Source organism: Opisthorchis viverrini (genome assembly GCF_000715545.1).
Source record: "Opisthorchis viverrini unplaced genomic scaffold opera_v5_3, whole genome shotgun sequence".
Classification (NCBI taxonomy): Eukaryota; Metazoa; Platyhelminthes; class Trematoda; order Opisthorchiida; family Opisthorchiidae; genus Opisthorchis; species Opisthorchis viverrini.
In genome coordinates, this window is record NW_008751659.1 from 961,826 (window position 1) to 977,966 (window position 16,141).

At 41.8% G+C, this 16,141-nt stretch overlaps 1 protein-coding gene across 1 annotated transcript in view; it reads left to right on the forward strand.

Moving 5' to 3' along the window:
• Positions 1–10,450: 10,450 nt before the first annotated feature.
• Positions 10,451–16,141, forward strand: part of T265_12511 (hypothetical protein) — a gene marked incomplete at both ends in the record, with an annotated part of 67,656 nt that continues 61,965 nt past the window's right edge. The window contains 3 exons of the mRNA XM_009164147.1: positions 10,451–10,529; positions 12,953–13,072; positions 13,309–13,368. Of these exons, the coding sequence (XP_009162411.1) occupies positions 10,452–10,529; positions 12,953–13,072; positions 13,309–13,368 (258 nt within the window). The remainder of the gene's footprint in view (positions 10,530–12,952; positions 13,073–13,308; positions 13,369–16,141) is intronic.

Genomic DNA, 16,141 nt, shown 5'->3' on the forward strand with positions numbered 1-16,141 from the left:
GTGGTTGGACCAACGTCACATGAAATGCAACAAATGCACTCATTTGCACACCAATCTAGTTTTCGCAGGGAACGCACCTAAAAGCCGACTGAATTACTCGTCTATTAGGTTCTTCTGCAGCGGTATGTGCTGCATCAGGCCACGTTATCTTTCACTTGGTGCGATATTTGAAATATCTCACATTTCACGCAAACGTTGTTTATTACCTCGAACCATCGTTCATCACCTTTCACTATTCGCGATACCAGTGAAAATTAGAGACGGTCCACTATCAGCTCCATCCACACTGAAGCTCACCAGATGGGTCTGATCTCAGAATTTCTATAAATTTTATACTATGCTTGAGTTCAGCTGAGTGAGGTGATCATTAATACTAAACTACTTTACAGGGAAGCTAGAACGTCTGTTTTCCAAACAAGCATAGAAAACCCTCATTATGATATGCTTGTACATTTCCAATATTAGTATGGACCCTTCTAATATAGTTCCAATAGGCCTAGTAAAATACGCTTAAGTATTTTGTCTGCATAATTGGCTATGAATTCGTTATGAATATCCCGCAAGTTTTCATGAACAAGCTACTCACAAGGTTGCCGAAAACTCTTCGACAGCTCACGACCGGTTTCGCCCTTCTTGTGGCTCATCAGGTAGGCGCAGTCCCCGAGTTTCCATCAAAATTATGTTCTACTTGGACCCAAACTGGACTGCTTTTGAGAAATAGACTCATTTACAAAATAATTTGGTTTTCAAGAGAGATTCAACTGAATCTGTCGTTTATTCTATTCTACAACTGAATGAAAATATGAATGAAAATATACTGAGATATCTCGAGTACCGTGCCAACTGAACCCCGCAAGTTTATTTGGAGCGTGATTTGTTGCGGTGTCAAGAAGTGCTTCACATTTCAAACTCACATGTTACACATTTTATTTCATATTTTGCGGTAGACGGATTACAAGTATCCACCTCACCATGTAAATGCTGCAATAGGTGTGGAGTTATTTGTAGCTACTTTCTCCGTCTTTATCACGAACTATAGTATAAATAATCCAAGCACCTCACATAGTTAACTTGTTGAATTCGTTCTGGAGTTTCAAGGAAGAATCATTACAATGTATGAGTTGAGGTGAGTCTTGACTGTCAGTTCGACCGTTTTCGGATTCTGCCGCAACTCACCCAAATTAGGTGATATCCCCGAAAAATAAGGGGCGGACGATGTGTTGGGACAAAATGAAAATAGCACTAGCTTGTTGTTGAGCAGTCATGCGTCGCAGCTAGCCCCCTGGGAAAGATTTTTGATAAATTGAGTGGCTTCATTCCATTTGGAATAACCAGCGACGCAACTGTGCCTTTCAGGTGTTTCGTCATTAGTTAGTGAGAACTCTGTTTGTAGTTTGTCTCAATTCACAGTGCAACAAAGTCCATCTGGAACAATCCTATGCTTTTCTGTCATTGTTGCTACAGCTAACATTTAACTTGATTGGCGTTACGACTAACAATAGCCAGCAGGCGTATACTCAGGAACAATATCACTTTGCGCTCTGCAAGCCAAAGTGTGTACCATATATGAGTGTGACAGAAGGTGCCATGCACCACGATGAACAATCCGTGTAGTTCTCCCGGAAAAGTTGGACTTTGACAGTGTTATGTGGAAGATTTATAGGTTTCATGTATCATAAAGGGACAAAAATGTCCGAGTTTCCAAATGATGGCTTCCCTAATTTTGAAAATGGAAGCTATTTTACTCGCGTGAATTTTCCTGTTTGACTGCTTATCCTATGAGATCATTCGTCAGCCCCGTCAACATCATGAGCATACACTCACAAGTTTTTTTGACAGCCCCAGATTCTGTATAGTCAAAATTATATCCGGTGGCTATAAAAACTGCAACTGGGTCCTTCATTAACATCTACCGAACGGAAGTATGGACACGAATATGAGGGAATCCCTCGGCATCTTACTCAACCACAGTTCAAAATCCTTTAACATGTACGCAAAGTTTCCTAACTCTGATAGTGTTTGAGCTTCCACTGCCATCCGCATCGGTGATTTCAAATAGTGAGGCGACGGAATGATTCGCCCAATGAGAATCTGTCACACCTTACGATGTCCTCTGATTGGTTTAGCGAAAGTCGTATGCAAACATTGGGCGATTGAGTCGGGTAAGATAGCCAGCAACCGTCGACCAAACAGGTCGATAGTAGATCAATGGGCGTGAATGACCGATTTCCTGCCATTTGCTGGGGACATTAGCTAGAACATTTTCTCACTGTAGCTCACAGACGAGTGATGTCAGATTATCTAACCCTTTGTGGTGAAAATTGCAGGATAATGTGGATATTTTTCATTTTTCTATGCTCCCCTGCGTCAGTGGAATTAACGGATTCCGTGGAAAAGGAGTAAGTCTAGTTAGGAGAAAAAGTGCACACTTTAGCTATCAAGACCTGCTGGGTTCATCCCAAAGTATTCCCCTGAAAATTATGTGCAAATTCTTAACTGACTCGGGCGCAGTAAATATAGGTTCATTTTCGTGAATTCATGAAATGAGTCAGAAGTAAGCAGTTCAAACATTATGAGTAAATCATCAGTCTTAACGGAAGTTCTTACAGTTCTCAAGACTCCGGCTACGAGGTGGACTAAAGATAAAGCTTGACGTTAAGTCATGGTTAAGGTGTATCATCTGGGCATATAACGACCAGTAAGCTAGCATTTCAAAAAAACTTGTGGTTCAAAAAAACAAATATGTGGTCCTGAGATGCTCCGTTAGCCCTAAGGGAAACAACTCATCTACAAGGATTTTTCATTTTAAAATTCAATTTGATGAACGGGTTTGAGGGTAATGAAGCCACGTTGCACTGCTTTGACGCATCTGAAACAGAAGCGCAAGCTTTTCGATTTCCGTGATTAATCTGAGGTCACTTCTGCAGTTTTGTTTCAAAACAGGCATCCGAAAGGAAATGCCGAAATTTGGCTAGTCTGAGCTGCCGACCGCCATGTAGTTTTTGATGAGAATGACATTAATGAGGTTTGGACGATACAAATGGTGTTGGTTTGTCTAGTCTGAGCTGCCGACCGCCATGTAGTTTTTGATGAGAATGACATTAATGAGGTTTGGACGATACAAATGGTTGTTGGTTTGTTCGCCGAGTGGCAGTTTGATTGCAAGCGCTTCATCACCATTCGCGGTGATACCATGAGTGCGTTGTTCGGGGTGTAGCAGTGTGTAGTGAATGGTTGGTTGTTGTGCTACGCTACGTATATCTACCACACACACGCAATACTACTCAACTCACATCGATCAACCCACCGCTACGCACCGCTACATCCCATACAAAGCACTGATGATGTCACCTCGATTGGTGCTGAAACGTTTGCAATCAAATCGCCCACCTCAGAGAACAAACGAATCACCATCTACGCTAATTGAGCTACCAACATTTTCTTCTGTAGTAAACGATACAAATGTCTTTTTGCAGCATGGGAGAGGTTTTGCCTTAAATTGTGCTTTTTACGTCGGTTTAAAGAAATTAAGCGTTTAGTCCAGATGTTTACTATCAATTTTTCTCAACAACATCGCTCCCGTGCACCATTTGGGACTAGCTGATTCACTTAGACCTAAGATAGTGAAACCCCATACCCTATTGATGACGCACATGTAGGGTCAAACTTGCAGCTATATCTTGTTTTTACCTGTGTGTCTCTTTCATAGGTTGCTTCTCATCACAATCATGCCTAATTCCCACTTGCGATCAAACCACCTTTTTCAATTCGTTGGCTGCGTTGTTGTGTGATAATGGCATATCTGTGCATTCAATAATAACCATGTGTAAAAAATGGCGGGACGACAAAACCAGATGTCTGTGAGAGGCTGTCGGTTTCACATGGGTGACCGCCCATGGTGACATGCGCCTGCTTAGGTAAATCCATTCAAACTACGTTTGTCATACTACGGTCGGACAATGGACCCCACACGTTGCTGGGTAAAGTTGCGTGCAATATAGTCGTTCAAGTGATTCAATTCTGAGAAATTCTTAATATAATACTACCTTCTGACATTTCTTTACATGTGTGGGTTTATTTAGCTCATCCAAAATGATCTTGAAATCGAGGTAGTGGAGTGTCCAGCAGACTTAATGCGGTGTCGAATGAAGTTGGTTAAACTTGCTTTAAATATTTCCCCGGGTGCGTTTAATATTCATCCTAACACCGTTCCTTCCCAAAATGCCAACCCTGGAAGGAAAGCATCTTGAGTCTACAGTAGAATCATAACAACTTTTGTTCAGTTTGATGGACAATATCCCGTAATTCCAATGAAATTAAGCACTGTTAATTCCATAATCGTAAGTCATGTGGCGTCGTGGTATATGAAATTATCACATATCTCGTGAGTGTGCGAAACCCAAAATAAAAGTGCTTGCCTTGAATTCAGCAATTCAAGCCGGTGGGCAAGACTTCTCTAACCAGGCTGATGTTTTTGTGACACTAAGGAGCAATGTTTGTTAACAAATTTTAGACCACCAGTCTGCAGAAACTATAGTTACACTCTAAGCCAAAGGGTGCGAAATGGCTCAAGTGGTTAGAGCGCGACTTTACAGATCGAAAGATCTGAACCCGATCTCAGACTCTCGACTTTTCCTGCCTAGGCTGGAGCTCCCTGGCAGTTTTCTAGCCCACGTGCTTCCTTTGGGTGATATGGCAACTAAGCACCAAAGGGTGCTACAGCTGAAAAACTTACACTTACCAAGCTGAAAGTTTAGCTTATGCTATTGGCACACGTGAATTATTCATTGATCAGACTTTTGAGAAAATAAATTCGGATAAAAAACAAAGCTATATATGTCCGGTTAATCTGTGGACCTTATATACAAGTTTTTCAGCATATTACCACCAGTCAAAATTGAGCGTTTTGATGGCGATTGAAAGGAGCTCATATTTCCTTGATATTTCCTATTACAATAGCTTTTACTGTTTGCGTCTCGGCAAGCTATTCATATGAGTTATCCAACGAATACCTGCTGTTGCACAGCACACAGTATGGTGCGGCAACACACTGTCGTCATACTCGTGTTGGGAATGCCACAAAAACTGTTGTCGTTCTGTACATTATCTTGGATTAATAAATCTTTAATCGTGTAAACCCCATTAGAGCTCGCCGTTAGGTAATAACTGCCAATACGAATGCAGCCATAATTCCAAGGATCATATTTCCGCAGTGTCTTTTGTACAAAGGTTTAAAGAAGTGTATGTTTCGGAAAAAAAATTTCATATTCTGATTGTGCCATTTTGACCTTTTGATAAGATCCGAAGAACACTGTACATTTGTTTTCTGATCTTCGAGAATCCCCAAGGGGGTCAGAAAATATTACAACGCATAAAAAGTTTGCACGGGGCAAATCCTATGCCCCAACTTTTTACCGATCTGTTCCCCCATAGTTCTGAATCAGTCGGGTGGTCGAACATACCCCAATGTGTTTATGTAAAGGTTGATTAACGTCATACGAGCCTTAAATCAACATTTCCGAACAAATGAAGATCAGGTGCAAATGACAATTGTGTTTCTGAAACGTGCACATAAATTTCATCCCACCACAGTGAATCCATCGTGTTCGAGGCAGCTTCAGGCGCCATCCCACGTGGAGTAGGCAATCTCCACAATTCTCGGGGACATACCGCTTTGATTAGTAAACTGAAGATTTTAGATGGAAAGTTTTTTACTCGACCAAAATCTTGGGGAGTTTGGCCGCTTTTTAGGAAATTCACGAGTCAGTACAGCAAAAAACAGTTGATGGATATTCCGTACATAGAACCGGTTTAAGATGAAAAAATCCATGAAAACGCCACAGGTGAAAACGCTGCGTAGGGGAATAAATTGTTATAATCCAACGTTTCGGTTACCGTGAACAAACTTTTTCAAGGATTTTTACCAGTCAGGTGTATAGTCATTTGAGCACGCTTCGTTTCTTCTGATGGGTGTCTTCCTGGCAGTCGGATTCAACCAACGTGTGTGGTGTAGTGGCTCCGTGTGTAAACGCTTGACCGTATGTCTTTTTTTACCAGAAATGTATAGTAACAATGGCATAGGTGAACAATGCAATGTATTTAGTCGTAAGACATTCATTGGTGTAAATTTCATCCAGCAAGTCAATCAGATCTATCCGGTAGGTTGATAAGTAGTTAAGAGGAAGGACTAAACTCACTCGGTGAGTAAAGCCATATTAGGATCGTTTCCAGGGTAGCCAGTCAACACACGTGACCATCCCGTGAGTGAAGGATGAGCGGTGGAATATCCTGTATAGGTTTGAGCGAAATCATTCTGCTGATGACCCGCTCGTGGACGAACTGATAAGAGTTCAAACTATTATCCAGGAGGTCACCGGTTCGCGACTCTGAAGTTTCGTGAGGTGCACGCTGTTGATGACTCCCAATAAGGATGAAACAGATGTACAGTGCTTCTCGGCTTTTCAGTATAGATTGTCTCCACTTACATCACCTTCATCCTTGCTGCGAATCATTAACCATGCCTACTTCACGAGCCTCTGGAAACATCCGTTCAGCAACCATCCGTGTAAGATTTTGGGCGCCCTACAATTTAGCTACGAATAGCTGACCACCAGTGTAAGTGACTTGCACTTAGGATACATTGCCATTCTAATCAAGCCGGAATGGATGTACGCTTTCTTGCGGCTTGTTAGCACAGACTGGATTCCCTTGCAGAAAGGACTCTACACAAAGACTCCAAAGTCTCACACTAATAGCATTTCCCGATCTCTTTTAATAACATCAGAACTTGTGGTATTTCTGGAGGATGATTTTTCATGGGAAAACTAAATAGCACATATATGGGAAGATATCCGAAAGTCAAGCACTCATAGAGTTTCCCCACAAAGTATAGATTCAGTCAATATTGCGTATAAGGCAGAGGACCGAGCACTATTACGAGTTACATTCACAGTTGAGGTCGGATGAAATTTTGGAGTGCGTGGCAACATCCTGTCGCTTATTCGTAGGGTTTCAACCTATCCAGACACATGTTCCCCGAGTTATGACCTCCTGACAACTTTCTGTTCATTTCGCTAGGGATACTCAACGATACCTGTAATTTGTATTTTGCTCCAAGACCACCGGTTGTCTGAATGTTTTAGTTGGGTGCCATTCCACAGCTTCTCTTTACCTGATAAAGTTTGCCAGTTACTTTCTGACGGGACAAACTGTCTTATGGTCACCAGGGTGATAGCCCGCGACCGGTTTTTCAATACATGATGTTTTCATCAGATGGACGCATTTCATTAGTTTCCGTCTGGATGAACAGGAATTGTACGCAGTTGTGGAACTGCATTCATTTTTATACGAGTATGAGATTCACGTATAACCCCAGTATTTCGCTTCACTCGGCGAAACGTACTCACCTTGGCCGGCGCTCATGGCTCATTTAGACGCTCATAGGGGTTTCGCTAAACGAGAGATGATCTTGTGTTTGATTATGATCGACTGAAGCTGAGTACAAATGCTGTTTATACTCACTTGGGTCGGTAATCTCTGTATCGAAGTGTTTTTACGACGCAGCACGTTGATGAGTAATGGTCAGCTGTCATTTACTGCCAAAGATAATATTAAAATTGTTCACCGAATGGTAAAAAGTCGTTTCGCAAGGACATCCCAAGGGGTATTGTCGGAACGGTTGCTCAAAGTGCAAGAGCGATTTCAAATGCTATTTCCGGATTACTGACGTGGTCGTCCCATTGAAAAAGCCTAATGCTCCGGGGGTTCTTTATTTCGGGCCCATTGCATCTTCTGCCGCTCGGGCGACAGGGTCGTTATTTCAAAGAAGCCCGTTCGGAAATCATTTATTTATGTGTAGTGCTATGGTTTGATGTATCCAGCGGTTTGCATGGTCCCCTCCATACGTTAGGCGAATTATTCTTGCAATTTTTTGCGTGTGCCAATTCGTTTTTTGTGTATGAATGGCCATTTTTCAGTATTACGGCTTTTAAATGCCCTCCAACTATAGCCTCCATTTAAGTGCAATGCACCATGATATTCGCTTTATACTGATATAAAAAGTACGTTCATAGGCTATCGACGATTTGAGCTTACCTGTTCTCCCCGTATTTATATTCGGTGGCCCCAAAATCCCGTACACCAAGTTGCATAGTGTAGTATTGTTATCTGTTACCATCTGTAATCACTGCTACCTTACGCCTCAATATGAAATCTTTGACTGTGGAATTAAGAGGACCGTCCGCAGACAACCGGATGGTATAAACTCTGCCAATGTTACTCGATCGGAAACCAAAACCCGATTTAGACGCAAAATATAAATAATTGTTGCTATTTATCCGCCGGAGCAAATGAGTTTATTGCGTGACTCAAGTGAAGTTGAATTCTCCAGTTTCTCGTGGCAGTTTAGTTTTCCTTGGCACACCGTTTATGTAGAGTTCATCACGGAGTCTGAAATACACTGTCCATCGTTAAACCAGATAGAACGGTTAATGTCTTGATTTCGTTAGCTTCCTCAAATGGATTGCATGCAAGGATTTTGTGGAAGCAATGTGGTAAGGAGTACGTTTTCTCCTCACAGTCAACTGGTTACCAAGTGAAGGATTTGTTAGAAAGTCTCCTGGCCCTATCTGGAAAAAGGTTGCACATTTATTGACGTAAACGATTTCATAAAGTACGCACAATGTAAACCAAAGTCTCAAGAGAGCCCTAATTTATATGATGTCGGAGGGTCACGAGAATAACTCTCTTAAACTCATTTGAATGAATGTAAAATTAGAGGCTTTGTGCAACTCACATATCGCCCACAAATTTCTTCTAAACTTGGCAAATACGCTTGTGCAACTTGAGCTTCCTGTTGCAAATGAGTGGATTGCTCCCGTCGCGTGCAGATCGGTATCTAGGTAGTACATAAGTTTGACAGAAATACGAGGACCGCACTTCAGTAAGTCCGAATAATGACTATTCCGGTCGTGAACAATCGTAAAGCTTTCATCAATCTTTTAATCCTGAATTTTCTCAGTGGAGTGGATCCTAGCCTTTGTACGGTTACCTGGGTTGGGTTTAGTCATTGCGTTTTAGTCATCAGTTCCATTTTTCCACTGACTTGCTTTAGTCTTGTTTGTTCTGGTCGGAGGTTAAAAATCCCGACTTTAAAGGAAAGCACCCAATTTATATACAAGTTTTCTTCTGGTGAGAATTAAAAATTGGAACGAACAATATGAAAATCGTATTCTTGTCATCTAGGAGGGCTATCAGTCCTGGGCGATATAGAGGAATCCATAGTTATTAACGTAAACTGTGAACGACTAGCTGGATGTTGAATTTTTTGTGATGGTCACGGTAAAGGTTGGAATTTGAAATGGGACAGAACAAAAAATGCAGCTGGTGTTCTCTTTCAAAATGATGCCTAAATTCATTCAACAGACATAAACTTTCTTCCACGGGGTATTTTGAGTCGTCAAAAATGAAACCCCAAACCCTCCACTGCCAGCTGTCTTTTTCGTGTATAAGTTTACCAAATGAAGAAAGTGGGAGTTGAGCTACGCCGGATTCAGTGATAAACAAAGATGGTTTCAGATGCTTAGGAAATTATGCCCGTATCTTTTTACTAGATTCTGGTCAAACTGATCTTAATCCATTTATCCGGGGCATATCTCAAAGATTGCCATTGTAACTAACAGAGTTGTTACTGACTTGAAGAAGTGGCTAAAATCACTTCTCTACCGATCTTTTTGGAAAATCTTCGGTGTGAAACCAGTCTCCTCGTCAACGCCTTCTAATCCTCACTTAACGGGATTCCCGCTGGTCGCAAAAGCATCTCGTTTTACAACAAGATCACCTCTGTGTCCCTTGTTTTCAAAAGCCTAATTGGATGGTGGAATATCGTGTATACTCTTTTATAGAATGTTGAGAGCCCCAACGTACTAAATGCCTGGATTGCCAATTTTTGTGCAAGCATTCATTGTTCAGCAGAACTCTTCATTGATGGACCTTCAGTGTTTCTTCGCGAACAAATTGTAATAGCTGACACACAACTGTCGATGTGGCCTCAATCCTATCGTATATTCGTTTGTTCAACAAGTGTTTCCAAAACTGTCCGGTTTGGTGCGATTTTACTCTGTAAATTATATTATTATGGGATAGGGACACATTTAGCGAACACTGATGATAAATCCAATATTAAGAATCACGAAGTTTTATTGCTAATTGTGTGGCTCACTCAGTTCCAATAGGTCCTTTACAATTTCGACTCGGGATTTTTAAACCAGGAACAAACAACGAATGGCCAAAAGATGCACTCACGACAAAGTAGTTGTTTTTAGTATCCGAGTAAAAGTTGTTTGGGTGTTTGAATACCTGCGTCTCAAATAGCCCTACGCCCATTTCTGGGAACATTTTCCCGAACTGTCCACACAACCATCCACTGAGTGATCCCTCCGTTGTTTTCCAGCTTCCTTGCATGGGCAAATGATTTGGAGAAATCTCTGTCGGAACTCCAGGCCATAACGGGAGAGAATGTTCTACACAGCGTGAGTTTCGCTTGTTTTGAGTAGGAAACAGCTAGCTAAATTCAAAACACAACCCAGGATTATCAACAATTAACTGGAATCATAACCAAACAGACGTGTATTCTTGAATTTTTTGTATGTTGGCCGACGGAACTCTGGACTAACTCATAAACGACGATTAGCTCAATCGAAGAAGTGACTCGAATAGGGCAGATTAAAATGCTCATTCGCAGTATCCGAAGAACAAAACATCCATGTTCAACTGGCGCATGAGAATGACACTATGACGAAGTGGTGAATTTATGCTACTTAATTGTCGGTGGCTATAAGTTCCCATCAACCTTCAGTTAGGGATTACACTAATCCTGTGTCTGAATGTGACCTTCAAAACTATGTCTGAAGGAATCTTGTTAAATAAAGTGGCTTGAGAAATATTAGATCTGTTTCACACTCATCTTGCAGGCCTTTGTATGCACACGCGTCAAAGCATGCTCTGCGTACCGCCGAGCATATGGCGATTGGTTTGTAGTGCTTCTCTAAGACAGCGCCTTAGACACCAGGACGGTTTGTTCGTACCATTTGTTAACCTGTATAAAACATGTAACCGGATATAATAAGGTACATTTGGAAAAGTATGGGATAACGCGGATCCCCACGATCTGAATATCTCTTGAAACTTGAAACATATGTGGAGCTAAAGCAGTCCTTCGAATAAGCAAACAAAGTGAAACTCTCCCCATCTCACGTTGAGCGTCTTTTAGATCACATTGGCTTTTTTTATCCTGGCGAGGATGACTGTCACAATTTGGATCCATTTCACGCTTATTGGGCTCCAAATTTGTCCGCTACGTTAAAATTGAAAAAAAGTGAAAAAAATCAAACATGTGAATAACGTTCATTATGGTTTGACTCGCTTCTGACCTTAGTCTAGTCCAGTCCCACTTAACTACGCTTAAGTTAGGGCATCCAAAAACGCGGATACAAATGCATTGCCAGTAAACTGAAAATTCGTAAATAACGCAAAGAGAGCAGCTCCATATTGGAGGCGAGCATCTTCGAAGTACCTGAGATGTTGTCTTCCGTACACAAAGAAATCAGTCGATGATCCAAATAGCTCACGCGTGATTGAGTGCGCAAACTTTCTCATTCGCCCCACTGCACAATATCCATGTTAGGACATTGGCGACATTGTGTTGCTTTGAACACTTTCAAACCTTTGTAGAGTGCACGAATCAATGGTGACATTTTGGAAAATAACTGCAATTGTGAACAATCAGGCCGTTTTAGTATGTATGCATTGGTTTATCTAATACAAGGTTAAACTGTTAACTGTACACTGCGTGTATGAAATTTCCTCACTGTTTTCAACCGATGCTGGTGACGAACACAGGCACACGCATTAGGCACACGGTGATGTTCAGAGCCTACAGTATTACACCAATCACTTCTTATTTTGTAGTTCCTTGGGAAGAAGCAATGGGTCAGGTTCTTCAATCGACTTCGTGACCCGTACAAATGCACTCGCTCATTTAGAAATTCGGCATTACCCTCTCGCCTAGTGGCAGCGTCTCGTGAAAAGGGGAGATCTGTTGCGGAATTTGTGGAGTCGCTTTGTCGCATCTGCTTGGATTTGAGCGATGAATGATTGGAGTCAGTGAATATTCAGGAAGGTTCAAGAAGACGCGTTCAGGAGACGATGGATGTCCAGTTTTTGTAAATAAGATGCGAATGAGAGTTTTGCTTCCCTGTCCAATGGTCTGTAACCAGTCAGTTGGCATTCCCTAATAGATGACTCCGCAGCAAAGGCCTTCTTTTACTAGAAGTTATTAATGACATTGCCTTCCGCAAGCCGGAATTCGAGAAACTTGGTTGCAGAATCCAACTTCACAAATATTTTGGCAAATCTGCTTGTCTCCACCTAAATATTCTGAATTTTTTGTGCGTTAGGCCTTTGTTTCGTAAACAATTTTCCACCCCACTCATAGACGATCCAGAAGCAGTTCTACACTTTCTTGGACGCTTGTGAAATGCTGCACATCTAGTCTCGTCAGAGATTTCACTGACTTTTCAGTTCACATGCTCATCAAGTTTGGGCAATTCATTCAGAATACCCGGACGAAATTTGTCCATCAAGCTCAAACGTTCAACAGGAGGTACTCTCAGATGGGGGTGGCGGTGGATAACCTTGGGAAGCCTCGAAGATGCTGAATTTCTTTGCTGATGTTAGCCGAAATTCTCTTCTGGACTTGCATACGTGTAGTTAGTTACACTACTTGAATGCTCACGAATGTTTACAGTCTATTTGTACGCTCAGAATCAAATATGTGCGCTCAACAGGACTTGATTATCGGCCTTAAACAAACCACAAATAATACTGAGCTCATTTTTTCAAAAACCTTGTTTTTGTAGATAAGATATGCTATGCATCTTGTTATTCAATCCAGGTCTACCGGAGTTCGAGTTTTGGCAAACGCGAAATGACTGAAGAGGCAGCGTTTGAGCTACTTGATAGAGCTGCAGAAAAAATCAATAACATCGTAAAACAGAAGGCTGAACTGGTTCATGTGAGTTTAACTCTAGCATTTTGTACTTCCTAAGGGTTACTTCTGGTTTGGATATAACGCTTCCCTTCTATGTTTGTTAAATACCAAGTTTATTCCGCCAGCATTTTGTTATCTATTGCAAGTAACTGTAAATATCCGAGGATGTCAAACAACTATTTCCGTGCGTCCAACAGACCTTCATGTGTTGTCTATGGCAGACGGCCTTCAGTAAGCATGTATCTTGGTTTTGATTTCAGAAAATCAAACTGGCCGCCGAAGAAGCCTATCGTACGCGAACGCACAGGGAACCGACTGGGGTAAGTTATTTCAAGCAGGTCTGTGTCGTTATAACGGGGAGGAAATATCGTTATCTGACCAAATGGTACCTAAGTATTTGTGCCTATCTGCTACACAATTGTGTCACACAATTGTCACACAATTGACACAATTGTGAGAACCTTTTGGTCACTGAGAGAACGAAATAAATGTATCGAACAGTAGTCAAGTACTAAGAATAGTGCATGTGAATTACTATGTAATCTCCAGTCTTTCACTGTTAACTGGACTGGGGTAAATGTTTGCAGGATAATGTATAAGGAAGCAAGTTTCACAGTGATGAGTCTCTCATTGATTACCCAAAGAAGAACTCCGTGTGTTTCTTTCTGAACAGCACAGTAGTGGATAAAGTGGATATGCTGGAAGTTTGAGTCCACGGAGTGTCAATCTGCACTCAGTGGCTTGCCGTTACATATGATTCGATCTGAGCTTATCACCACACACTAGCTGGATGAGCTTTCATATATTCTGGTCGGTTGGCTATTGAAAAAATTTCCCCCTGAATTAAGTTCACAGACGAAGCATCTCCATATCAACTGCATCCACACAAGTAGACTTGGTCACTGCACTTGATTATGACCGGCGTTGTCAGTTTCTATCCAGATTGCCTGAGTGAACGTCTGGAGGTGTAGGCACCTCGGAATGATTGTGTTAAGCTAGAACTAAGTCCTCCCCCGTCCACCTTTGTTCGTTTCTTTACAATAAGGCTTTCAAATAAGTCATGGCTGTACGGCAGTGAAGCATCGGTTTTGAACACTGATGTCATGCTGTCGATGATGATGACGATGATTATGACCGGTTTTCAGTTTCCTAAAGGATGCGAAACGCGAATGGCGCTCCATTGTTCACGTGTAGTGCTATGTACGGTTGGCGTGTGAAAAACGGTTTTCTAATTGACTTCACCTTAGGTTTAAAGCATATAAAGGAATAAACAGTAGAGTTAACAAGCCAGAGTTGGGACAGAATAAACAGAATATGTTGAGTTAGATTACCGTCTTAAAACCTGTGCAAGTCGTGAAGTGGTAAAATATTTGTTTGACACTCAAGGTGAATTCAGGTGTCGAGACATCATAATTCTCGTCAGTGATCTCGTGTTACTAACTGCGCCAACTTCTTACGAAGATGATGAGGAAGTTGGTTCCTCGCGGCGAGCTCACCGAAGGAGAATAAAACTCACCACGCAATGAGGCTGGGTGAGATGATATTAACAAGCTTAACTGAGGACAAAAATGTATCGTGACTGTCATGATAGAATCAGTCCTAGGCTATGCTGAGAGCACAATTGTGTTGCACGTCATGGAAGTGACCGGGGGTAGACGGCTGGTTAACTTACCGCTAGCGTTGAGTGCCTGCTACCTGAGAGCTAATGACATACAGCGTCTCTGGTATGGATGCCGCTAATTCTTCTTGTACGTGCGGCTCCCAAGAGGGAAGAACTCCTGACCTATGTGACACCAGCACTCACAGAACCAGTCAGGAGATATCTATCCATCAGCAACGCAAAATAACCGATTTAACATGACGTCCTTACTATTTCACTGATTAGGACACCTTAACACAAGTGTAAAGAGCTGATAGACCGTTTTTTGTTAAAATTGCAAAGCAGTGACGATTACTTGACCTAACTAATTTCACCAGTAAAGGGCAAGTTGTGTTTGAAATTCGGCCGTCATTAAGATAGAACGATTATAGGCGTGTGGCCGTTAAGCGAGTAACGCGTGAAAACATCTAACAAACAGTCCTTCTGGTCGAGATCGGCTGTCAGTCATCGGCTGTCGTACCATGAAAAAAATGCATTTTAAGTCAACTTTTTCCAACAATTAGTCAAGGAATTATTCAACAAGACGTTCGAGAGACTCAGTCATCACAATCTCGACTATTCAACAAGACGTTCGAGAGACTCAGTCATCATCATCATCGACAGCATGACATCAGTGCTCAACACTGATGCTTCACCGCCGTACTCAGAGAGTCAGAATCCGTACCGAACAATCCGGTAACCTAATAGTCACAGCGCTGCAAACTCCGCACAGGAACGTTATTAGATACTGTCTGGGAACTACGTAAATGCAAAAGGAAAATGATAACCAGCCACCCGACTGCCACTGATGATGCCCCCTTAATCAATGGCATATTTTGCAACGAAATGACCTCTGATGACGAAGGCTCTCGACCATTTTACTTCTCACGGGACGAGACGACCATTCTCAAGCCAATGATATGTGCGCTTTTGATGTAGTTCACTTAAATTGCACCTATTTGTTATGAGACTGTGAACACACTTTATTCACACTAAGTCACTGTATCTTACAGTTTTAATGGAGGAACATCCCCGCGGTCGCGCTGTGACTGGAAGAGGAAGTCACGATGCGAAACTGCAAGATTTATTAAAGAATGTATTTCGTTAGTTGCTCAAAGTTTGTGTTGATGAAAACTTAGCCACCAGGTTAGCACTGATGGTGAAACCGGCGTTTAGCTGAATTTTACTTTTCAGCAACCACATACGCAGTGTCTAATGCCATGAAAATGTACACTGATATCTCGAATACAGAGGCAGCTAAAACTTGAGACGACGCTTATACAGCACAAACAATTGAGGAACATCGTAAACAGCAGTTAAGTTTGGATTGGGGAAATCCTCAATTTCAGGCCAAACTAATTCGAAAGAGAGGAAATCATTTGCTTGTCGCAGTGCGGCTACCAGCGTTGAGCATACCTGATTTCATGTAGATTCAAGATACCAGTAATTTTCAG